Raw genomic sequence first — 27,694 nt, 5'->3', positions numbered from 1 at the left:
TTAAACGGATTTTAAAAACAGCAAGGGAGGGAGCCTGTCTGACATTCAGGGGCAGCTCATTCCACCATTTAGGAGCCCAAACTGCAAAGGCCCTGTCTCCTCTGGTTTTATAGACTGTCTTCAGGACTGCCAAAAGCATCTGATCACATGATCTAAGAGCACACAAAGGCATATACGGTTGAAGCAGCTCAGACCAATAAGGAGGAGTAAGACCATTAAGAGACTTAAAAACCAATAAAAGAATTTTAAAATGGATTCAGAACTGAGCAGGAAGCCAATGAAGGGACGCCAAAACTGGAGCTATGTGCTCTTGTTTAGAATTAACTGTTAAAAACCGTGCAGCAGCATTTTGTACCAGATGCATGTTTCAAAAAAAGCCTGATGCAAACTAAAACTTAAACAGATATCAACATACATACGTAGTATAGATGTAATAACACATATTTATTCAACCTTTGCCCTAATAAGACGACATTATACCTTCTAACACAGATGGTGTCGGTCAGATGGTTTTATGGTTTTAGGGCAATAAACAATTACAATATATTTACATCACTTTCAATAAAGTTTAGTGCCATCATTTGTTTTTTTCTGTTATTGTAAACTTTAGATTCTGGTTAAGATCTGACTATCAGCTACTTAAAACACATATTAAACCATACCTTCCTGCATCATTTTCTGTTTATTCCACTTGGCAGTTGCCCACTAAACTTCAGGTAACATTTTTATTATAAGATGACCAGATTACCATAAGGAGATCTGTGTATATCCAGAAATAATCTCAGATAACATCTGCAGGTTTTAACATAAACCCCTTTTTGTGTTAAAGTAAGTCAGGCTATTATCACACAGTGAGCTTAAAGAGCTTAATTACACCATCAGACAGACTGGTAGCACATTTAGTAATAATGTCATCATAAGATATCAAACTTACTAATAAACTAAATTTTTACCAAAAAACAATAATCTTATTGTTAGATCATAAGTTCTACAGCTACTGAGTTATGGTACACAGTGATGTATAGAAAATCAGGCTAAGAATAGAAGTCTATTTTCCACGTAGGAACAACAAGTCTTATAATGAACATGTTGAGGTAAAACATGAACAGAACAGATACTTTCTTCCTTTAAATAGACCCTCTGCCCTCATATTTTAGAAAAGATGCAGGAAGGTTTAATATGTGTGTTAATTAGCTGATAGTAAGATATGAACGAGAAGTTTTAGCTTACAATAACTTAAGTCCCCTTTTCTTTCATATGGTTTGTCTCAGTGTTTCTAAGCTACAGCAGATAATAAAAAAAGATTTTTAACCTTGTTTGTCCAGAATAAAAACCAAATCAAGCACTTTTTATTTTAGGTAGAAAACTGGTTTAGAAAATATTGTCCAATCTATCTGAAATGAGAAGTGATATTCACTTAAAGGACTTTTATATAGAATATGGTCACGTATAATTGTGGTAATTCCTGCTTTTATTCTTATTCACTCAGTAAATAAAGTGATCATACCTTTAAACACAGCAGTGTAGTGAGCTTCTACCTTCACGCTGTTCTCTACAACAAACCGGCAGGTGTATGTTCTGTTGGTGCCACTCTGATGCTGCACAGTTAGAGAGGAAGCACATCTCCTTGGTTCTAACTTGAACCCAACACCTTCACCAGTCAGCCCAGTTCCTGTCTCATCCACCCAGAGGAGGCTGTTCTCTGGACACAGATCCAATCCACTGTATCTCTCCAGAGAACAGTTTAATGTAACATCTCCATCCTTTGTTGGATCATCCTCTGGTGGAGATGGAGAGACTGGAAGAAAAATAAAAACCGTTGTCTCAGTCTGAAAGATGCAGAAGTAACTTTCTCTAAAACTCTAAAAAAAATACAACTTTATCTCAGGCTGCGAAGATTAGAATAAAAAATAAGAAATATTTACAAATAACCTCTTTGATGAAACATTAGATGTTGTCTACATGTTACTTGGTGATTCATCTGCAGTAATATTACAGATCTGAGCAGGTATTCATCAGCATGATGGAACAAATCAAGAAATCTTTACAAATAAATGTAAAAGATAGAGGTTTAATCAAACCATTGAACCACACACAATACAAGATAAACTAATTGAATCTAAACAGCCTCACAGCAGCTCAGCACAACGTTCATTCTGATGAACCTACTTCCTGATGTCAGCTGATGTCGGGTCCTAAAAGCTCGGCCCCACCTTTAGCTCAACCAGGAAGCAGCAGACACCCAACAAAGATAACTCAACAAAAACACAGTTGGGGGCAGAAATAAAATTTAAAAACCACATTGTGAGTTTCATTTGATCATTGTTAGGTATAAATAATCATTAATTAAATGAAAATACCTGTTTAATATCAGATAATTGACTGTATAGTTAAACCAAGTGTGTGGACTGTAATGTTTGATTGAAGCCATTGTAATATTTATGATTATTGATTATAAAAACTTATCAAAATATTTTTATTCAAAATCATAGTTTAGAAAAAATAAATTCAGACCAAAAATAATTTCTTACAAATAAAGATCAGAGATACACTCTGGTGGTGTGATTATAGGGCTCACAGCACTTAATTACATCTAGTTAATTATAATTAATAATTATTAACCAAAACCACACCAAATGTCACTATGTTATCAACCGCTTGACCAAATGGTGGAATTCTAACCTTAACTTGACAGATAATTACTCTTCCACAAAATAAACATAATTGCTGTCTTTTTATCTGTGTGAACATTTATTAAATCAATAGTCCCTCTTACAGCTAAACTATTCTGGTCCAACAACGTTCACCTAACTAAATATGCACTATTCTGCAAAAAAGCTCACACTAATAATCAAAAATAAGGATGTGTGCTGAGGGTAGATGAAGATCAGAACAACAGTTGGACAAATGAGAATAACAACAATTTGGATTAACTTGGAAAGATGATGAAAAACCACGACGCTGTGAAGCCTTTCTCCGTGTGGGCGTCTCGTCAGCAGCTATCAGCTGGTACAATGGTAGTGCCACGCCCCTTAGCCACTATCAGCCGATAGCCCCAAATCTCAAACAAAGGTTGTAAAACTCTGAGGCTCGGTGGAAAAACCCCAAGGGTGATGAAATGATGGGACGAACAATGGAGTGGCCAGGACACGAGGTACAGACTGCAGTCTGTTTCAAATAAAAAACCTCCAAAGTTCAGCTTTAACTCCTTGGGAACAAACCTCTGTGGGTTTCACCTGTTCCTGGGTTGCGTCGGACGGTTTTCGATTGGGGAATATGAATCTTCTGATCTTCTTGTATCAGACAGATTTCCAGCTTTCAAGCTCTTCCAGGAATGGCCGTGTGGAGGAAAAGTAAGCCCGCCGGCGAGCTTCTATTTCTGCAGAGATTGTCCCCTTACATCGTAAACCAGGACTTTGAAATGGCGGCTAAAAGTTTGTTTCCTCAGATTTTTATAAACTCTAAAGACATCAGAGCTCCGACGACCGTTGCTGCGGCGCATGTCGAGCTGCGCAGCTCAGTTGTTCATTAGACACAAAATGGATGACCCAACACCATCACACAGTGCTGAATAAATGATTGTTTCTCACTCTGACAGAACAACATTTTAACTTCTGACTACATCAAATATTCATCAGATATTCATCATAACTGTTGATGTCAGAAACATCTGTCCAACACAAGTATTTCACAATGTTAGTCAGAAGGAAAAAGTCTGACTGTGTCAAATCTTTCAAGTCTACATACTCACTGGTCAAAACATCCAGAAACAGACTGTCATCATAGAAGATTCCTGAACCAGGTTCACAGGTGTAAAGTCCAGCATCCTCAGCAGTGATGTTGTTGATGATCAGAGAGCAGTTACTGTCCACATTTAACCTGGCAGCTCGAGGTGAACTCTCAACAACTTTTCCATCCTCAACCTCCAATGAAATGCTTGTGCTTGGATCTCTGAGGTAAAGCCAGTCAACAATGGAGCACGAGTAAGAAGATGAAGGACTTCTACAAGGTAGAACAACATCATCTCCAACTCTGTGATAGAGATGAAGTTCTCCACTGGTCCCTGCAGCAGAGACAAAGACACAATATAGTTTTACACACTTCATCCTCCACAAACACAATCATGAAGGTAAAATTAAATATGTTGTCATTTATTTAAGATCACATTTAAGTTATTATAATGTACATTTTTTACAACCATTAAAAACCCTATTTTAGACATTTTCATACCATCAGTTATTAACATTTTAATCCCTATGAGGTTAGAAGTTTGAGACAAAAGAAAAAAAAATATGAATCCAAATTTTCTTAACAGGTTTTTATATATTTGGTCAAAACCTGATTGAATAATTCATGCTACACAGATTAACTCCTGTAAAAACTAAATGTTCTCATATCTCCATAAAATATTGCAGTTAATCAAAGGATCCCTTAATTTCTCTCAGGTTCCTTTGAAAGAAAACAGATTTTTACCTTCAAAGTGAAGCACAACGATCAGAACCAGAACCAGACCCAACATTTCTTGTCCTTCTGTTAGCTGCTGAACACTGAGAGACTTTTCTCTGCTGCCGATCTGAAAATACTGATGTTATTTCCTCTTTGTGGCTGAATTAAAGAAAGATCTTCACATCAACACTCGCCGCTTATTTTTTCTATTTTTTTTAAATAGTTTATCAGATTTTTGTACAAGCTGTTGTCATTTCCTGAGCATGAACAGCCAATGAGGAACTGTGATGTATGAGCTGCAGTCAGTCCACCAACACCCAGCAGCTCTGAGACTCTGCAGACAGAGCAGTTAAACCGAGTCAGAACAGAATCCAAACAGGTCAAAGTGGACCTCTTACAGCAGAGAGGTCGGACTCAGACCAACAGGTCAAATTTAGTCCATTAGTTAATTCTAAATGTCTACTAGAGCTGGCCCATCAGTAGACAGCCTATTTACCTCCTATACTACAAATCCCAGAATGCTCTGTCTGTGAGCTGGCCATCTATGACAACGGACAAACTGGCTAACCTCATTGAAACAAGGAACAATACATTTTCTTTCAATATTATTATGAATTTTGTTATTTTAAGACAACAAATAAAAACCTCTGAAGAACTTCCACACACCACACAGATCTTTTATGTGTTGATAGAACCTGGGAACCATGCTGGTTTCCCTGAACAACCTACATTAGGAACCAAGCCTCAGAGGTCACAGTGAGGAGACCTTAATCAGTAAACTGATACTATATTGTTCTTTCTAAAGTTCTGACACAGGCTGACAAAATGAAACACCAGCAGCATCTGGGGAGACCATCAACTTTAGGATAACTCTCTGGGGACATTTTCCTACCTCGTCAATTCCACTGTAAGAACCAGGAATAAACCAGATTAACAGGTTAGAAATCTACTACAGAAAATGGCCCTAATATACACCCAGTACCCCAGTGCATCCACCCTAAACCATAGCTGGACTTTTGCAGAGGGAGGGTGGTGAACATTACTGAATGGATAAGTATTCCCAGCCTTTTCTGTTAGTCATCCTCCAAAGGTTTGTTCAATTATGTGTGCACCTAGGAAGCATAATTTACAAGAGGGTGGATTATTAACAGACTAAGTGTGGATGGAGGAGAAGCTTTGCAGCTGTTGTTGCATTTGTGTGGTTACCGTTCCTTTGGGAAACATCTCACAGGCTTCACTAATTAAAGATCTGTAGGTTATTAGGACTTTCCAGTGATTTTAATACTATTTCAGATTGAAAACAATCATAATAAATATATTTAGGTAACTTGTTCTCCCTGGTGGAAACCTCTAAATCTGCTTGACCCAACCAGAAGGAACGATGATAGGCTGACTCACCTGCTATCCTGTTGGCTTAAACTCTTTACCATTATGGGAGTTTTATATTTCCACTCAATGATTCAAATTGTGTTAAAAATGTGAAATTATCCAAAAGTAATGTCTGCAATTTTCCTTCTGACCATATCTTCAGAGTCCTCCTCTTCCCAGAAGAAAACAATCACACAGCTGATTGTTCTTTAATCTAATCAGAAAGGTGTTTGTACCTTTCAGATGGTGCGTTCAAAACCTGAAGAAATCACAGATATCTTCATCACACATTGCCTCCCATTAAATCTAGTCCAACAATGGAAAGAGAAGAGGATGAATTATATATTACTCTTAGAACAGAATAACAGTTGGGAATGGTTTGCTTATTCAACACGGATATGTAATGATTTAATAAAGACAAATACAGTTGAAATATTTTAGTCTCACCACCAGAGGGCAGAAGAAGAAAACATGTTTAACATGATGGTGGATTGTACATCAAAATCAACAGCATCTTCTCTCCAACACATTATGGCAGATATGTAACATGTTTTTATCTTCACACATTAAAAAATGGGCAGTAAATTGAGATGTTTCAAATGTAGGAACCAGCTGGAGATCATTCAACAGTCAGTGTCCTACTTGGTGGAGATGACTGGTTCTGCAATGAAGATGTTTAGCTGCTATTTGAACTTTAAACCTTGATCTCCAGGATCATTGCTGCCTGGGACATGAGGAGCTGCAGCAGGTCTCAAACTAACTCCTCTTCAAACTAATAAAACGTTCAAACCCATCATCTCTAAGAAGATGAGAAAAAAGGGTCAAATATAATTTTAAACAAAAAAGGGAGAGAATCCTTAGTGCTTATTCAGTCAGTCAGTCATTTTCTACCAGTTATTCCATAGTGGGTCACGGGGAAGCTGGTGCCTATCTCCAGCAGTCTACGGACGAGAGGCGGGGTCACCCTGGACAGGTCGCCAGTCCATCGCAGGGCAACACACAAAAAACCACACACACACTCATTCATACACCTAAGGGAAATTAAGAGACCAATTAACCTAACAGTCATGTCTTTGGACTGTGGGAGGAAGCCGGAGTACCCGGTGAGAACCCACGCATGCACGGGAAGAACATGCAAACTCCATGCAGAAAGACCCCTGGCCGGGAATCAAACCCAGAACCTTCTTGCTGCAAGGCAACAGTGCTACCAACTTACATGACGAACAGAAATAAAACAGAAAAACAATTATAAGCAAATACAGATACATAGAAATGGTAAAACATTAAAACAGTGATGCTAGCTCACTCTGGGTTAAAGGCCAAAGAGAAAAAATTTGTTTTTAAACGGATTTTAAAAACAGCAAGGGAGGGAGCCTGTCTGACATTCAGGGGCAGCTCATTCCACCATTTAGGAGCCCAAACTGCAAAGGCCCTGTCTCCTCTGGTTTTATAGACAGTCTTCAGGACTGCCAAAAGCATCTGATCACATGATCTAAGAGCACACAAAGGCATATACGGTTGAAGCAGCTCAGACCAATAAGGAGGAGTAAGACCATTAAGAGACTTAAAAACCCATAAAAGAATTTTAAAATGGATTCAGAACTGAGCAGGAAGCCAATGAAGGGACGCCAAAACTGGAGCTATGTGCTCTTGTTTAGAATTAACTGTTAAAAACCGTGCAGCAGCATTTTGTACCAGATGCATGTTTCAAAAAAAGCCTGATGCAAACTAAAATTTAAACAGATATCAACATACATACATAGTATAGATGTAATAACACACATTTATTCAACCTTTGCCCTAATAAGACGACATCATACCTTCTAACACAGATGGTGTCGGTCAGATTGTTTTATGGTTTTAGGGCAATAAACAATTACAATATATTTACATCACTTTCAATAAAGTTTAGTGCCATCATTTGTTTTTTTTCTGTTATTGTAAACTTTAGATTCTGGTTAAGATCTGACTATCAGCTACTTAAAACACATATTAAACCATACCTTCCTGCATCATTTTCTGTTTATTCCACTTGGCAGTTGCCCACTAAACTTCAGGTAACATTTTATTATAAGATGACCAGATTACCATAAGGAGATCTGTGTATATCCAGAAATAATCTCAGATAACATCTGCAGGTTTTAACACAAACTCCTGTTTGTTTTAAAGTAAGTCAGGCTATTATCACACAGTGAGCTTAAAGAGCTTAATTACACCATCAGACAGACTGGTAGCACATTTAGTAATAATGTCATCATAAGATATCAAACTTAATAATAAATATAATTTTTACCAAAAAACAATAATCTTATTGTTAGATCATAAGTTCTACAGCTACTGAGTTATGGTACACAGTGATGTATAGAAAATCAGGCTGAGAATAGAAGTCTATTTTCCACGTAGGAACAACAAGTCTTATAATGAACATGTTGAGGTAAAACATGAACAGAACAGATACTTTCTTCCTTTAAATAGACCCTCTGCCCTCAGATTTTAGAAAAGATGCAGGAAGGTTTAATATGTGTGTTAATTAGCTGATAGTAAGATATGAACGAGAAGTTTTAGCTTACAATAACTTAAGTCCCCTTTTCTTTCATATGGTTTGTCTCAGTGTTTCTAAGCAACAGCATATAATAAAAAAGATTTTTAACCTTGTTTGTCCAGAATAAAAACCAAATCAAGCACTTTTTATTTTAGGTGGAAAACTGGTTTAGAAAATATTGTCCAATCTATCTGAAATGAGAAGTGATATTCACTTAAAGGACTTTTATATAGAATATGGTCACGTATAATTGTGGTAATTCCTGCTTTTATTCTTATTCACTCAGTAAATAAAGTGATCATACCTTTAAACACAGCAGTGTAGTGAGCTTCTACCTTCACGCTGTCCTCTACAACAAACCGGCAGGTGTATGTTCTGTTGGTGCCACTCTGATGCTGCACAGTTAGAGAGGAAGCACATCTCCTTGGTTCTAACTTGAACCCAACACCTTCACCAGTCAGCCCAGTTCCTGTCTCATCCACCCAGAGGAGGCTGTTCTTTGGACACGGATCCAACTCACTGTATCTCTCCAGAGAACAGTTTAATGTAACATCTCCATCCTTTGTTGGATCATCCTCTGGTGGAGATGGAGAGACTGGAAGAAAAATAAAAACTGTTGTCTCAGTCTGAAAGATGCAGAAGTAACTTTCTCTAAAACTCTAAAAAATACAACTTTATCTCAGGCTGCAAAGATTAGAATAAAAAATAATAAAGATTTACAAATAACCTCTTTGATGAAACATTAGATGTTGTCTACATGTTACTTGGTGATTGATCTGCAGTAATATTGCAGATCTGAGCAGGTATTCATCAGCATGATGGAACAAATCAAGAAATCTTTACAAATAAATGTAAAAGATAGAGGTTTGATCAAACCATTGAACCACACACAATACAAGATAAACTAATTGAATCTAAACAGCCTCACAGCAGCTCAGCACAACGTTCATTCTGATGAACCTACTTCCTGATGTCAGCTGATGTCGGGTCCTAAAAGCTCGGCCCCACCTTTAGCTCAACCAGGAAGCAGCAGACACCCAACAAAGATAACTCAACAAAAACACAGTTGGGGGCAGAAATAAAATTTAAAAACCACATTGTGAGTTTCATTTGATCATTGTTAGGTATAAATAATCATTAATTAAATGAAAATACCTGTTTAATATCAGATAATTGACTATATAGTTAAACCAAGTGTGTGGACTGTAATGTTTGATTGAAGCCATTGTAAGATTTATGATTATTGATTATAAAAACTTATCAAAATATTTTAATTAAAAATCATAATTTAAAACAAATAAATTCAGACAAAAAATCATTTATTACAAATAAAGATCAGAGATACACTCTGGTGGTGTGATTATAGGGCTCACAGCACTTAATTACATCTAGTTAATTATAATTCATAATTATTAACCAAAACCACACCAACTGTCACTATGTTATCAACCGCTTGACCAAATGGTGGAATTCTAACCTTAACTTGACAGATAATTACTCTTCCACAAAATAAACATAATCGCTGTCTTTTTATCTGTGTGAACATTTATTAAACCAATAGTCCCTCTTACAGCTAAACTATTCTGGTCCAACAACGTTCACCTAACTAAATATGCACTATTCTACAAAAAGGCTCACATTAATAATCAAAAATAAGGATGTGTGCTGAGGGTAGATGAAGATCAGAACAACAGTTGGACAAATGAGATTAACAACAATTTGGATTAACTTGGAAAGATGATGAAAAACCACGACGCTGTGAAGCCTTTCTCCGTGTGGAAAGTTGTCTCCTTGGGAACAAACCTCTGTGGGTTTCACCTGTTCCTGGGTTGCGTCGGACGGTTTTCGATCGGGGAATATGAATCGTCTGATCTTCTTGGATCAAACAGATTTCCAGCTTTCAAGCTCTTCCAGGAATGGCCGTGTGGAGGAAAAGTAAGCCCGCCGGCGAGCTTCTATTTCTGCAGAGATTGTCCCCTTACATCGTAAACCAGGACTTGGAAATGGCGGCTAAAAGTTTGTTTCCTCAGATTTTTATAAACTCTAAAGACATCAGAGCTCCGACGACCGTTGCTGCGGCGCATGTCGAGCTGCGCAGCTCAGTCGTCCATTAGACACAAAATGGATGACCCAACACCATCACACAGTGCTGAATAAATGATTGTTTCTCACTCTGACAGAACAACATTTTAACTTCTGACTGCATCAAATATTCATCAGATATTCATCATAACTGTTGATGTCAGAAACATCTGTCCAACACAAGTATTTCACAATGTTAGTCAGAAGGAAAAAGTCTGACTGTGTCAAATCTTTCAAGTCTACATACTCACTGGTCAAAACATCCAGAAACAGACTGTCATCATAGAGGATTCCTGAATATTCACAGAAGTAACCTCCAGCGTCCTCAGCAGTGATGTTGTTGATGATCAGAGAGCAGTTACTGTACACATTTAACCTGGCAGCTCGAGGTGAACTCTCAACAACTTTTCCATCCTTAACCTCCAATGAAATGCTTGTGATTTTATCTCTGAGGTAAAACCAGTCAACAATGGAGCACGAGTAAGAAGATGAAGAACTTCTACAAGGTAGAACAACATCATCTTCAGCTCTGTGATAGAGATGAAGTTCTCCTCCACTGGTCCCTGCAGCAGAGACAAAGACACAATATAGTTTTACACACTTCATCCTCCACAAACACAATCATGAAGGTAAAATTAAATATGTTGTCATTTATTTAAGATCACATTTAAGTTATTATAATGTACATTTTTTACAACCATTTAAAACCCTATTTTAGACATTTTCATACCATCAGTTATTAACATTTTAAACCCTATGAGGTTAGAAGTTTGAGACAAAAGAAAAAAAAATATGAATCCAAATTTTCTGAACATGTTTTTATATATTTGGTCAAAACCTGATTGAATAATTCATGCTACACAGATTAACTCCTGTAAAAACTAATTGTTCTCATATCTCCATAAAATATTGCAGTTAATCAAAGTGTCCCTTAATTTCTCTCAGGTTCCTTTGAAAGAAAACAGATTTTTACCTTCAAAGTGAAGCACAACGATCAGAACCAGAACCAGACCCAACATCTCTTGTCCTTCTGTTAGCTGCTGAACACTGAGAGACTTTTCTCTGCTGCAGATCTGAAAGTAGTGATGTTATTTCCTCTTTGTGATTGAATTAAAGAAAGATCTTCACACCAACACTCGCCACTTATTTTTTCTATTTTTTTTATAGTTTATCAGATTTTTGTACAAGCTGTTGTCATTTCCTGAGCATGAACAGTCAATGAGGAACTGTGATGTATGAGCTGCAGTCAGTCCACCAACACCCAGCAGCTCTGAGACTCTGCAGACAGAGCAGTTAAACCGAGTCAGAACAGAATCCAAACAGGTCAAAGTGGATCTCTTACAGCAGAGAGGTCAGACTCAGACCAGCAGGTCAAATTAAGTCCATTAGTTAATTCTAAATGTCTACTAGAGCTGGCCCATCAGTAGACAGCCTATTCACCTCCTATACTACAAATCCCAGAATGCTCTGTCTGCGAGCTGGTCCACTAGTAAACAGCCTATACACCACATATACTACAAATCCCAGAATGCTCTGTCTGCGAGCTGGTACACTAGTAAACAGCCTATTCACCACATATACTACAAATCCCAGAATGCTCTGTCTGTGAGCTGGTCCACCAGTAAACAGCCTATTCACCTCCTATACTACAAATCCCAGAATGCTCTGTCTGTGAGCTGGTCCACCAGTAAACAGCCTATTCACCTCCTATACTACAAATCCCAGAATGCTCTGTCTGTGAGCTGGCCATCTATGACAACGGACAAACTGGCTAACCTCATTGAAAAAAGGAACAATACATTTTCTTGCAATATTATTATGAATTTTGTTATTTTAAGACAACAAATAAAAACCTCTGAAGAACTTCCACACACCACACAGATCTTTTATGTGTTGATAGAACCTGGGAACCATGCTGGTTTCCCTGAACAACCTACATTAGGAACCAAGCCTCAGAGGTCACAGTGAGGAGACCTTAATCAGTAAACTGATACTATATTGTTCTTTCTAAAGTTCTGACACAGGCTGACAAAATGAAACACCAGCAGCATCTGGGGAGACCATCAACTTTAGGATAACTCTCTGGGGACATTTTCCTACCTCGTCAATTCCACTGTAAGAACCAGGAATAAACCAGATTAACAGGTTAGAAATCTACTACAGAAAATGGCCCTAATATACACCCAGTACCCCAGTGCATCCAACCTAAACCATAGCTGGACTTTTGCAGAGGGAGGGTGGTGAACATTACTGAATGGATAAGTATTCCCAGCCTTTTCTGTCAGTTATCCTCCAAAGGTTTGTTCAATTATGTGTGCACCTAGGAAGCATAATTTACAAGAGGGTGGATTATTAACAGACTAAGTGTGGATGGAGGAGAAGCTTTGCAGCTGTTGTTGCATTTGTGTGGTTACCGTTCCTTTGGGAAACATCTCACAGGCTTCACTAATTAAAGATCTGTAGGTTATTAGGACTTTCCAGTGATTTTAATACTATTTCAGATTGAAAACAATCATAATAAATATATTTAGGTAACTTGTTCTCCCTGGTGGAAACCTCTAAATCTGCTTGACCCAACCAGAAGGAACGATGATAGGCTGACTCACCTGCTATCCTGTTGGCTTAAACTCTTTACCATTATGGGAGTTTTATATTTCCACTCAATGATTCAAATTGTGTTAAAAATGTGAAATTATCCAAAAGTAATGTCTGCAATTTTCCTTCTGACCATATCTTCAGAGTCCTCCTCTTCCCAGAAGAAAACAATCACACAGCTGATTGTTCTTTAATCTAATCAGAAAGGTGTTTGTACCTTTCAGATGGTGCGTTCAAAACCTGAAGAAATCACAGATATCTTCATCACACATTGCCTCCCATTAAATCTAGTCCAACAATGGAAAGAGAAGAGGATGAATTATATATTACTCTTAGAACAGAATAACAGTTGGGAATGGTTTGCTTATTCAACACGGATATGTAATGATTTAATAAAGACAAATACAGTTGAAATATTTTAGTCTCACCACCAGAGGGCAGAAGAAGAAAACATGTTTAACATGATGGTGGATTGTACATCAAAATCAACAGCATCTTCTCTCCAACACATTATGGCAGATATGTAACATGTTTTTATCTTCACACATTAAAAAATGGGCAGTAAATTGAGATGTTTCAAATGTAGGAACCAGCTGGAGATCATTCAACAGTCAGTGTCCTACTTGGTGGAGATGACTGGTTCTGCAATGAAGAAGTTTAGCTGCTATTTGAACTTTAAACCTTGATCTCCAGGAAAACTGCTGCCTGGGACATGAGGAGCTGCAGCAGGTCTCAAACTAACTCCTCTTCAAACTAATAAAACGTTCAAACCCATCGTCTCTAACAAGATGAGAAAAAAGGGTCAAATATAATTTTAAACAAAAAAGGGAGAGAATCCTTAGTGCTTATTCAGTCAGTCAGTCATTTTCTACCAGTTATTCCATAGTGGGTCACGGGGAAGCTGGTGCCTATCTCCAGCAGTCTACGGACGAGAGGCGGGGTCACCCTGGACAGGTCGCCAGTCCATCGCAGGGCAACACACAAAAAACCACACACACACTCATTCACACACCTAAGGGAAATTAAGAGACCAATTAACCTAACAGTCATGTCTTTGGACTGTGGGAGGAAGCCGGAGTACCCGGTGAGAACCCACGCATGCACGGGAAGAACATGCAAACTTCATGCAGAAAGACCCCTGGCCGGGAATCAAACCCAGAACCTTCTTGCTGCAAGGCAACAGTGCTACCAACTTACATGACGAACAGAAATAAAACAGAAAAACAATTATAAGCAAATACAGATACATAGAAATGGTAAAACATTAAGACAGTGATGCTAGCTCACTCTGGGTTAAAGGCCAAAGAGAAAAAATGTGTTTTTAAACGGATTTTAAAAACAGCAAGGGAGGGAGCCTGTCTGACATTCAGGGGCAGCTCATTCCACCATTTAGGAGCCCAAACTGCAAAGGCCCTGTCTCCTCTGGTTTTATAGACAGTCTTCAGGACTGCCAAAAGCATCTGATCACATGATCTAAGAGCACACAAAGGCATATACGGTTGAAGCAGCTCAGACCAATAAGGAGGAGTAAGACCATTAAGAGACTTAAAAACCAGTAAAATAATTTTAAAATGGATTCAGAACTGAGCAGGAAGCCAATGAAGGGATGCCAAAACTGGAGCTATGTGCTCTTGTTTAGAATTAACTGTTAAAAACCGTGCAGCAGCATTTTGTACCAGATGCATGTTTCAAAAAAAGCCTGATGCAAACTAAAATTTAAACAGATATCAACATACATACATAGTATAGATGTAATAACACACATTTATTCAACCTTTGCCCTAATAAGACGACATCATACCTTCTAACACAGATGGTGTCGGTCAGATGGTTTTATGGTTTTAGGGCAATAAACAATTACAATATATTTACATCACTTTCAATAAAGTTTAGTGCCATCATTTGTTTTTTTTCTGTTATTGTAAACTTTAGATTCTGGTTAAGATCTGACTATCAGCTACTTAAAACACATATTAAACCATACCTTCCTGCATCATTTTCTGTTTATTCCACTTGGCAGTTGCCCACTAAACGTCAGGTAACATTTTTATTATAAGATGACCAGATTACCATAAGGAGATCTGTGTATATCCAGAAATAATCTCAGATAACATCTGCAGGTTTTAACATAAACTCCTGTTTGTTTTAAAGTAAGTCAGGCTATTATCACACAGTGAGCTTAAAGAGCTTAATTACACCATCAGACAGACTGGTAGCACATTTAGTAATAATGTCATCATAAGATATCAAACTTAATAATAAATATAATTTTTACCAAAAAACAATAATCTTATTGTTAGATCATAAGTTCTACAGCTACTGAGTTATGGTACACAGTGATGTATAGAAAATCAGGCTGAGAATAGAAGTCTATTTTCCACGTAGGAACAACAAGTCTTATAATGAAGACTGAGGTAAAACATGAACAGAACAGATACTTTCTTCCTTTAAATAGACCCTCTGCCCTCATATTTTAGAAAAGATGCAGGAAGGTTTAATATGTGTGTTAATTAGCTGATAGTAAGATATGAACGAGAAGTTTTAGCTTACAATAACTTAAGTCCCCTTTTCTTTCATATGGTTTGTCTCAGTGTTTCTAAGCTACAGCAGATAATAAAAAAAGATTTTTAACCTTGTTTGTCCAGAATAAAAACCAAATCAAGCACTTTTTATTTTAGGTGGAAAACTGGTTTAGAAAATATTGTTCAATCTATCTGAAATGAGAAGTGATATTCACTTAAAGGACTTTTATATAGAATATGAGAGAATTTAAGTACACACTTTCATCAAACATTTTGACAAGTGGGCGGGACTTCCGGTGAGGGCGGGACTTCCGGTGAGGGCGGGACTTCCGGTGGGGGCCATGTGGGCACCATTTGGTTGCTATGTGGGCAGGAGGTCACGTGGTCAAGCAGGGGGGGGTGTCCAAGGGGCGTAACAGTGGATGCTGATTGGTTGTCGTCATTAGGGGCGATACCTTAAATGAGTCAATTAAAACACAGGGGTGTGTTTAAGGGTGTTATTAATAATCTGTATGTTTTTTCAGGCATTAATACATCTAAAAAACAAAAAAAAAGACATGCATCCTTGTATATTTTAAAGGTATAATCAACTTAATGTTGACCTATCACATGAAATCCTAATAAATGAACTGTGTAACCTGACAGAATTGTAAGTTCATTTTGCTTTACAGCAGGACCTATTTTGTTGAATATATGAGCCAGTCTAAATCAGTTCAAAATAGAAAAGACCTAAAAAGTAAATAAAAAAATTGTGCTTCACTACATCGATGGAACGAGAAAAACCTGCAGCTTCTGCGTCAACATACTGGAAAAGCAGCTGAAATAGGTAAGACGAATATCAGATTAACAGAAAAAAAAAAATAGAACTTCAGTATACTGTTTCCAAGTTACAAATTGACTCTAGCAATGATGTGTTTGTTTTTGAATCATGAGAGACTCCATTTTAGGAAAAAGGAATGATAATTTTAGTTACCTGTAGCTTTTCTAAAACATTTACTTTTTCATCTTAGAGTAAAAGTTTATTCAGGGGAGTTACAGTTATAGCATATCCAACTGTTAGGGGCGATGTCAGGAAGGGGCAGTTACGTCTGTTTATTAGATAACCATATCACCTTTGAACTCAAGAAGGGTTTTGGTCTTAAAAACATAGTCTTTGCAGTTGAGATAACACTGTCATGTTCTGGTATAAATACTGTGTGTAAATGTTGGGGCTCTGTTTCATTGGTTAACCTCAGTGTCAGGGGTCTTCAAATGCTGAATGTCTTTGAACCATAACACTTGTTACATTGAAAATACCAGTACTGACAAGAAAAAATGTCGGTAAATATTTCAGGAAACCCGGAAATTGTGGCTTCTTCTTCTGATAATTCACAAAAGCACAATGACATCTTTAAACGTAAGTAAATAAGTAAGTATTCATTTTTAAGAAATCATTAAATGCATGTGAATGTTCTCTAATTTTGTTTATATATATTGTTTATATATATATATATATATATATATATATTTGTTTCTTTGTCTTAGAACCCACCGCTGATGACCTTGATGATTTCATCTTGACACAATCAGATTATGGTAAGTAAATGTTAAATGCAATAAAATATATATATATATATATAAATATATATATATTATAGTTAACCCTTGACAATGTTTCAATTTATAGATTTGATGAGAGAGGTAAACCCGAATGATCAAGTTGGAGGGTTCAGTGGCTGGAATCGACAGTCAAAATTGAGAAGGCGAATTATTTCCAAACAAGAGAAACCCGCAACAACAACTGAACTTTCCTTTAACACAGAAATTAAAACTGATTCTTTGAATACTCCCCCGTCAATTATCATCATTTCCCCTGAAGACACACCGGATAAGTTACCGGCACCACCAGAAAGTAAGTAAGTCCTAAGAACTAACTATTTTTCTTTGAGAGTGAATGTATTTTAAACCTCAGATAAAAACTGTTTACAGATTCGACTGAGAGCTCTGTGGAAGACAAAGCTGTCGAGCAGCAGCAGCAGGGTAGAAAAAATAAATAAAAAGTAAATAAAAACAATATATATGTATTTTAAGCATAGTTCAATAAAATGTCATATAAACCTGTTTACAGATACATCCAAAGATGCCACATTGAATCCGCCCACCAGAAGGTCGCTTTTCAAAGATCAAGACAGCTTTCAGCAGAGAGGCACCGTTTCAGTCCAACAAGAAGTGAAATCTGGAGGTTTTACCGCAAAGAATCGGAGTAAGATAAAAAAATAAAAAAAACTTGTGTATTTTAAAAACTATTTTTCGTTTTATTTATGAACGCTGTGCTGCGCAGCGTAAGATAACTTTTATTGTCTTCTGTTTTTACAGAATATTTAACCCCGGCCAAAAGACAGCGACTCTCTGCGCTACAAAGCAGAGCAACGCTAGTGAGTGGATTAATGAACGGTATGTTTTAATTCATACATACTGAATTAATTTGAATTCTTTTGTTTTTTTTCCAGCTTTAATGTGATTATTTCAATATATATATATATTTATTTATTTATTTTTTGTTCATTCTCCTTACAGAGGTAACGTTGATGGTAGGACAGATTGGATACAGAAACGGACAGCACAGGAAGACAGTCTCTACAGTCTCACGGGATCTTCGTAATAAGGCCTCATCGTTAACGCTTCTGGCAGCATGTCAGATTCTGTTAAAGAAGCATTTTGGTGACATCAAGGTGATTTTAAACTGAACTGATCACTGTGTTTTTGTTTTTTGTTTTTTGTTTTTTCTGTAGGTTAGTTTTATTTTATTTTGTTTCTTATGTTCATAGAAATGGATAACCGAATCAGACTTGCCCTGGATGAAATAAGAAATTTAGTTAATGAACTTAACGAAATTCCCATTAATGCAGAAGTAGCAGATAACATCGTTTTAAATGCATCTCCTGCTAACAGTGAAAATGTCATAAATGAACATCAGCACGGTGACGTTTTAAACGTAATCAATCAGGCTCTTTACGATTTAAATAGCGCATTTTGTCCACTCAGTATTGAGCAAAATGATCCACCTGACACTCATCAGAATCCTTCTACGTCACCTGCCGCAGATCATCACGGGGGTCATTTCAATACGGACGTAGCAGTTAGTTCTGATCAAATAGAGCGAGATCCTCCAGCGGTGCTTGAACGTGAACATTTTAATAACCATGAAATAAGGAGACCTTTTACCATACCGCCGCCCTGTCCAAGTAACGTTCCAGATTTAGCAGCATTCTATACAGACATCATGCGTATTATCATTGAATTAGCCCACGCTGCGAGATCGTTAACCAGACGTAACGACGTTGTGCAGCTGGAATTAGTGGGTGACAATCTCAATCGTCACATCACATTTACTGTTACAGATGATGGAAATATGATCCTGCCTGCTTTCGAAAACTTCCTCGACGATTTAGTACAATCGAATGCAAATATACCTGTAGATAATAACATGGAATTTGTTCTTCAGGTTGTTAATGACCCAGCAGGAGGTTCTAAGCGTAAAGCTGCAGGAACGTTAGACTGTGAACTGTTTAATAAGAAAATGCGTCATTTGTATATTATAAACAATACCGGTAATCAGTTATGTTTTGCAATCAGCCTCGCACACGTCTCTGATCCTGAGCTCACGGATCACCGTGCTGTAGAACTGGGGAGGAGATGGCAGCATCAGGCAGGCCTCGACGAGCAAACAGCAGTTACTTTTAGTGATATTGGTAAATTTGAAACCATTCTGAAGAGAAAAATTGTAGTGTTTCACAGAACCACGGGCTCTACTGCTCTGTGTAAATTTGAGACCAGTTTCCCTGATCGTTCAAACCCTCTGTTTTTGCTGTTATTTCAAGGTCATTACTATGGGATAAAAAATCTCAAAGGTTTTATGGGGTGCAGATATATTTGTAATTACTGTTACGCCAGCTATCAGAATGCCAATACACACCATTGTGAAGGTTATTGTCCAGTGTGTCGAACATATAAATGTATGCAAGAGATTAGCAATCCTGTAAGCTGTGCAGGCTGTCAAAGAATCTGTCGTAATTCTTCATGTTTCAGCAGACACAGGGAACCGCGCATCAGAAATAGTGCTGAAAGGCCTATGAGTGACTGTGAGTTGGTAAAACTGTGTAAAGTATGCAAACGGATATACGTTATTCCAATCAGTAAACCGAATAAACCACACGTGTGTAATGTAAAATGCAGTATTTGCGGTGAAAATGTACCCCCCAGCCTAGACATTACATGCGATGATCATAAGTGTTACATTCTGCCTTGCAGTGCAATTAATCAGCTTGATGATAAACTGATTTTTTATGATTTCGAATGCCTCGTCAATGAGAGCGGCATGCATACCCCCTTTCTGGTCTGTGCTAAAACGTTGAAAGGTGATGAATGGTACGCTTATGGACTGAATTGCACCCAAAAATTTCTCCTGCATTTCAGGAGGCCAAAGTACAGAAGTTACACCTTAATAGCGCACAATGCGCGGGGGTATGATGGTTACCTGATTCTCACAGCAATGCTGCAGTTAGGGATTAAACCTCATATCGTCATGGTAGGAAGTAAACTTCTCTGTTTAACCGACCCTGATTACAGGTTAAAATACATTGATAGCCTGTCCTTCATGTGCATGAAGCTTAGTGCCATGCCGAAAGCGTTAGGCTTTACCGATCAAAGCAAGGGTTTTTTTCCCCACCTATTTTCCTCTGAACAACATCTCCAGTATGTAGGGCCTTTTCCTCCTCCATCCTGCTACGCTGTAGAACGCATGAGTCTTCAAGAACAACAGGTGTTTAGCAGCTGGTACAGAGAAGCGAGCAAAGAGGTCTTTGACTTTAAGAAAGAAGCTATTCGTTATTGTAAAAATGACGTTGAAATTCTTTTTCAAGGATGCTTAAAATTCAGAGACGAGTTCTTTAAGGAGACAAGTGTGGATCCGTTTAAAAGTATCACAATAGCATCAGCCTGCATGAAGGTTTTTGTAACCAATTTCCTTCCTCCTCAAACCTTAGCCATTCCATCACCTCTGGACTACAGACGTAGCAGTAAAACGTTCTCCAGCGCGTCCATTCAATGGCTCGGCTGGATTGCAGACAGCAGAGCCATATTTATCGAGCATGCATTAAATAGGGGTGAAAAGAAAATCGGGCCATATTCAGTGGATGGGTATGCAGAGATTAACGGTGTCAAAGTTGCGTTTGAATTTTATGGCTGTTTTTTCCACGGCTGTAAAAAGTGTTACATGCCTCATGACAAGTGTCCGTTGAGAGGGGTCGCATTTGAACAGTTTTACGCAGCCACTGTTGAGAGAAGCAAGGTGTTACAAACTGTGTACGGCCTTCGTCTCGAAGTCATATGGGAGCATGAGTGGATTGAAATGAAAAAATCAGACCCAGGGGTGATCAGCTTTCTTGAGAAAGTTAATGCACCCGAACCGCTATCCCCCCGGGATGCGCTGTATGGTGGACGCACCTGTCCTATGAAGTTGAGGTACACAGCGGAACCGGATGAAACTGTACACTATGTGGATTACACATCTCTGTACCCTTATGTAAACGCCAACTGCGTTTTCCCCCTCGGACACCCCACCATCATTTACAAAGATTTTGATGACCCCAGCAGCTACTTCGGTATAATCAAAGCTGTGGTCTACCCACCACGTAACCTGTTGTTCCCTGTTTTACCTTACAGAACATCCCAAGGTAAACTTGTGTTCACTCTCTGCCGCTCATGCGCTGAATTAAATTACCAGTCAGGTCCTTGCATGCATAATGATCAGGACAGAGCTCTGACGGGAGTTTGGGCGAGTGTAGAACTCTGTAAAGCGTTGGAGTGTAGTTATCGTCTTGCTAAAATCACAGAGGTGTGGCATTTTGAAAAGAGAAGTGATACAATTTTTAAAGGTTACATTCATTGCTTTTTAAAGGGTAAGCAGGAGGCTTCAGGCTATCCGTCTGAAGCAGTGGATCAGGAGAGTAAGCCAAAGTATATAAGCGACTACAAACAGCATCAGGGCATCCAATTAGACCCTGAGAAAATCGAGACGAATCCTGCCAAAAGGCAGGTTGCAAAATTGTGTTTAAACAGTTTTTGGGGGAAATTTGCACAAAGAAGTGATCTGTCTCAGACCACAGTCATCACTAACCCTTAAGACTTTTTCAGCTTCATGTTCTCGAGTAAATACAGGGTTAACTATTTTCATTTTTTCAACCCTGAAATGTGTGTAGTGCAGTGGAACTACAGCAAACGTGTCATATATCCACCAAGTAAGACAAATAATGTGTTTATAGCAGCATTCACCACCGCTTATGCATGTTTAAAACTTCTCAGCAGCATGGAGAAGTTACAGGACAGATTGATTTATATTGACACGGACAGTTTGATTTATGTGACAAAAAGTGGTGAAACTCCTCTGGAATTGGGGAATTATCTGGGTGATCTTACTGACGAGTTAGATGGTGACAGCATTTCGGAGTTTGCATCGACAGGACCCAAGAGTTATGCATACCAAACTAAAAACCGTAAAAAAGTAGTGATACGTGCTAAAGGCATCACTCAGACGCATGAATGCAGCGAGAGGGTCAATTTTGACAGCATCAAAGGGCTGGTCGAGGGCTACTTACAGAGGTCAAATGAGGGTGTCATTGAAATCCCTCAGCACACGATCAGGAGGGATAAAAAGAGATTCCGTTTGACAAACGCGACATTTCTTAAAAAGTTTCGACTGGTGTATGATAAGAGACGTCTTTTTTCTGACGGGACAACTCTGCCTTTCGGTTATTAGAGTTGAAGAAGAAATAAAATAAAAAGTCACATGGATTTACAGGAGATTGATTTTGATCCTAGATTTAGAGCACCTTTCTCATGTATGATAGTTGGACCCAGCGGCTGCGGGAAAACTTTCTTTGTAAAAAGTATTTTACAAAACTGTAATCATGTCATGGATATTGTTCCAGAAAATATTGTATGGATTTACACATCTTTTCAACCCATGTATGCTGAATTGCAGAAGATGAATAAAAATATTACCTTTGTGGAAGGATTGCCTCATTCTTTTGAAGATGAAAACCTGTTTCCTCCTGATCAGAATCATCTGATTATTCTAGACGATGTTATTGCTCAAGCCTCAGATGATGAAAACGTGATGAAGGTCTTTACCCAGTTTTGTCACCATCGTAATATGAGTGTTATGATGTTGACTCAGAATGTTTTTCATCAGGGAAAGTTCAGTCGCACTATTAGTTAGAACTGTAATTATATGGTGTTGTTTAAGAACCCGAGAGATAAACTCCAGCTGAATATACTGGCCCGCCAAATGTTTCCATCTCAAAAGGGTCTCCTCTTCTTGGAGAGTTTTGAAGACGCAACGAGAGAAGCTCATGGATATTTAATCATCGATTTTACGCCTACCTGCCCAGAACATTTCAGACTGAGAACGGGGATACTTCCTCAGCAGTGGCCTGCTGTGTACGTACCCAGAACAAAGTAAGTCATCATGTCAGCGCGTATAAAAAGGAATTTACCATTATTCAGAGCTTTGTACCAGGCCTGTCCACAGAAACGTAAAGATATTCTCGCACACTGCTCTCCCGACTTTATTCAGACTCTGTGCGAGATTGCACTGAATATCCTAAAAGGTAACATTAAACTATCACCCTCTCAACACCGACAATTGAAGAAACAAAGAAATATCATCAGATTGTTGGGTGATAAAAGAACCGGGATAAAAACTAAACAGTTGGCTCTCAAAAAGCAACGAGGTGGTTTTATTCTCCCCATCTTAACGGCTCTTGCACCCTTGATCGGTGATCTAGTGGGTGGAATCATCAGGAGATAATGTCTCTCAGAACATCGCAGAAGATGTTTCTCATTTCACCTCATCAATTCAAGCGTCTGACCCAGTCAGACACGTCCATCAGACAGACGGCGGAGGAGAATTTGAATGCTGAAATGAGAGCGATATTAAACGAGCCGGGTTTGACTTCTTATGAAAAAATCAAGAGATACGATGCTCTTCTCCAGAGGTATCTGACTTTACTTAAGCAAGGTGTCAAAGAAGAAAAACAGCGGGTCAGTTTAACGCTGCAGCGTGACACAGAGGTTCCTGAACATGAGCGGTCCCAAGAAAAACAAGCCCCAGGGCAGGACGAGGCCCATAAGGATCAGGTTCTTACGGAAGTACTGAAAAGCCTTCCTAAACACAACCGCAAAAATGCCGAGTACATTTTGAAGAAATTATCCGAAAGAAGTGAGAGTTGGACTTCGCGAGGTGAATTTGTATTTAAAGGAAATGTTATAAAAGGGTCCCACATGATTGATTTGTTGAAAAATCTCATGCTTCCGTTTAAAAAATCTGGAGCATCACAAACCCGAGGATGGTCTGATTTTCTACACTCCATGTCAGAAGTAAACATACCTATATCTTCAGTCATTAACCCTTATGCTCGTGAAGAATATAGACGTTTCAAAACAGAGGGTACATCGATTGAAAATGGGGGTACACCCCCCAGCGTTAAGCAGAGAAGAAAAAGAAGAAGAAGGCAGATAACTCATTCTCCCTACTGGTCGAGATCTGAGCTGGAAGATCCAAAAAATGCTGATGGGAGATCAAAAAGGTCTCTTCGTAAGACGACACTACCACCCCGATGGATTACATTTTCACCATAAACCGTTATAAGAAAATGAAACATGTAGTCTATTTCTTTTATTCAATAAAATATTTATTGATTATATTTTTCAAGTCTAACTTCGTTCTCTACTTCACACACTAACATATGATATCATTACACAAATATTAAATCATAAGAAGAAAAAAAAAAAAAAACAATGAAAAAAAAAATAAGACATTTTAAATTCCATAACAATCCAGAAACATCTCCAAAGAGCATGTTCCGTGAGTATAAAATGTACAACTTTGATTAATGACACATTTCTGATATTTTTTCCCAAAGTTAGATACCATTAAATCATTCTTAATCACATCTCCGGTGTATTTTGACAACACTTGCTGCATTGATAATCCGCACGCTCTATGACATAGATAAAAAATGCAATGGTGACCGCACACAGTGGACAGAGTGTTTTGAAGCTGATTATTATGATACAATATTTTTGAGGATCTGTCTTCTAAAAATGTTACGATGCTTGACGGGTAGAACTCGAAATCCGGAGAGAATCCATAAGAGTCAAAAAAGCTGGATTGACCATTCTCATCCAATGTCAGAGCTAGCCAGTGTTCCCCCGGCATGTGTGAAGGATGTGTGTTCACAATAAAGTAGCCCGGCCCTGGGAATTTGTCAGCTAGCAGCGGCAGCTGGTCGCACGGCCACACACCGCAAAACAAATCTCCCAGCAGATGACGCATCAGGCTCTCAATTTCATGATTATTCATGCCTGATTAGATTAATAATAATCCACCAGCACACGCCTCTTTGAATCAATCTCTAAAATAGAATCATAACAAGCGTAGATGATCAGCGTGGTGGTATATGGCAACGGGTTTCTGAAGCGCATTTCCAATCTTAAATTCCCACTGGAAACTGGAGATAGAGCATCTGTGTCCTCACCCGGGTTAAGATTAAATGTGAATAGAGAGTATCCTTGATTAAATTCCTGACGTGTTATACTCAGTGGAAGATCTTTTAGATGTCGTCCTGTAGCCGTAAACAAGTTGTAATACTCTCTCACTGAATGACCTTGGTTAAAATTGGGCTGGAAGGCTTTAGCAGGAATTTGTCTGCCATCCTTACACAAAGCTAAATATTCCATATCAAAATGATTAAAGTCAAACGGATTGAGATTGCGTGTTCCTGTAAAAGCGTCATGATCCAGTAACGCAATCACCACATACTTGGGAAAGACGCCTAAGAAAAGATTCTCTTGGTTGCATACCCTTGAATTTTCAGGGATGGAATATGTTTTTACATTCACACGTGAAAGTGGATACAGAGCATTTGCTTTCATTAAAGCTGAAGCGTGCCCCAGTCGTACAGCTGGAGAGACAGTAACTTTTTTGATAAAAAGAGATGCTCCTAATATCCCGAGTTTGTAAGTGGAGTCTCTTGCGGCCATGAGACAAAAGGCATCGTTGGCTCTTGTAAGTTTAATTTTAAGGTCAACAGAGTTTAAAAGAAGTCTCTCGCAGAAAAATATGTCTGCATGCAGGGGGCCTGGGAGATGTACCTCCCTGGAATTTGCCGTAAAGCCTGCTCTGCTGTTGAGACCTTGGTTAGGGCCGTTAGTTGTAACAATAGAGTTCAGAGCACCTGCAGTGTCTTTATAAAAAAGACCGGAGCTAAACTGGGTTTTTAAAGAATCCTCAGAAAAGTTTAACAATGTCTCAATCATGGCTCTATATGGATGTGTAGCGCTGGATTGTGAAATCATTCGATCTCCAAGAGTGACGTCACACTGACTGAAGATGGTGTTTAACGGGTAGTTGATGAGCCCTACAGGTGCATCATCTGGCAGGTTTGTTCCATTCTCGTTAGTAATTTTCACTCTGAGATGCAACAGCGTATCGTTGAGATCCAGATACTTTTCTCCGTCTCCCGGAATGAAAAACTCGATCGGCCCTCCATCAGTGATTGCTGATAAAGGCTGGATCTCGGTGTAAATTTTATCTTCGATCGATAGCTACGTCATCGGGGCAAAAAATAAGTCCAACTCTGCCAGCGTGCAGTCTGATGATTTATGTAAAAGAGCCATTATTTAAATATATCAAAACATGCGGATGACTTCCTTCCTCTTCGTTTGTCAGCTGCGACTGATCTCCTTTTTCGCGTTTGTCGTTGTTTTTTAACCGTCCTTAAACGATCACCAGGGGGTCTTGTTCTGGGTCTTTTGGATAAAACCATAATTCCTGAACCTTCTTGACCGTCGGTGTGTGTAGAACCACAAATTTTTCTCACGGCTCTACCGATGACATCCGAAGCGATATTTGATGCAGCCGTTTTAAGATGGGGTTTTGCAATTGCAAATCCTTTTTTAACCAGAGGGGATACGAAGCGGAATAATTTTGAAAATAATGATCCAATTCCGTGTCCGTACATGACCGGGGCCCCATAAAACCCTGGCAGATTACCGCCTGATTGACTTACATAGTAATTTACAAAGCGAGTTGGATCACGTCTCAGACTTAGCTGTGCCATGTTCTCTCTTGCCTGCTTGATGCAGTGTTGAATGACCAGCGTAATATGAATGATAACCAATCAATCTTAGAGGTTATATACATATCTCTGGAATAGTTTATACAAATTAAATTTATCTCAGGCTACGTTGTGATATCACCGGTCTGAAGTGTAGTCTTATGACGGTCTTTCCATAGACGAAATTTACAGGAACGTTTTGGTCCGATTTAATTTCTATATTGATATTTTCAATATGTCTTCTGGAGACTGGAAGGTAGTGGGCGGGGTTAAACGTCTGAGTAATCATATCACTGAATTTGCCTTGTACTTTGACGGTCCGCAGTAAAGGTGCAAAAGTGTCGCCTACTATTTGCGGGCTGACCACGTCGCTGTAAACAGTATAGGTGATAGAAACCAGCCTTTATATCCGCCGGAAAAGGAGCCAGTTTTGGTTCAGAAACATGAATCCATTCCCCTGGTTTCACGCCCATCATATAAGCTAGAGTGTTGAAGAAGCGTATTTCATACGGACTGTTTGCTTGAAATGCAAATCTCTTTTGAACTTTGCTGAATTTAATGCGTAAACCCGATTTCAATTTTTTGAAAAACATTTCCATCTCTGTCTCGAGTTGAATAACGCTGTTATAGTAGCCACTTCTGATCCTTTGCGTATTGATCTCCACATCACCAACCTTCCTCCATTCAAAGTAGGCATCATAATCCGGTAAATTATGCCATGTATGAGGGTATGAAATCTCTGCTAATGCAACCATCCATTGGCCTTCTAAATCAATATGTTGAGCTAAATTTACACGGAAACTTGAACTGGTATTATTTTTAAACACTTCCATGCTAGCATTAGATGGAAGAGTAACGTAAAAGCCATCATCCTCTACCTGACGGTTCATGATGCTGTGTCAACTGTGAGGTTTAGTGCAAACCTTTTTTATACGTTTCGAAGTTCATCAAACTTGATCCAACTGTTGAATTTCTCAGGC

The 27,694-nt window shown here is 38.5% G+C and overlaps 1 protein-coding gene across 4 annotated transcripts in view; it reads right to left on the bottom strand.

Annotated features, from left to right (window-relative positions):
• The window catches only part of LOC124881556, a 157,455-nt gene that overhangs the window by 77,379 nt on the left and 52,382 nt on the right, over positions 1 to 27,694 (bottom strand). Inside the window, exons 7-11 of one of the 4 annotated variants that reach the window (XM_047387167.1) lie at positions 11,412 to 11,511; positions 10,690 to 11,001; positions 8,661 to 8,951; positions 3,752 to 4,063; positions 1,508 to 1,798 (exon numbers count right to left, since the gene is read on the bottom strand). In XM_047387167.1, the coding sequence (XP_047243123.1) occupies positions 1,508 to 1,798; positions 3,752 to 4,063; positions 8,661 to 8,951; positions 10,690 to 11,001; positions 11,412 to 11,511 (1,306 nt within the window). The remainder of the gene's footprint in view (positions 1 to 1,507; positions 1,799 to 3,751; positions 4,064 to 8,660; positions 8,952 to 10,689; positions 11,002 to 11,411; positions 11,512 to 27,694) is intronic. The other 3 variants (XM_047387165.1, XM_047387168.1, XM_047387169.1) reach the window with 3 other exon arrangements.

The sequence above is a fragment of the Girardinichthys multiradiatus genome, chromosome 15 (genome assembly GCF_021462225.1).
Source record: "Girardinichthys multiradiatus isolate DD_20200921_A chromosome 15, DD_fGirMul_XY1, whole genome shotgun sequence".
NCBI lineage: Eukaryota > Metazoa > Chordata > Actinopteri > Cyprinodontiformes > Goodeidae > Girardinichthys > Girardinichthys multiradiatus.
This window is presented reverse-complemented; position numbering and strand designations above follow the sequence as displayed.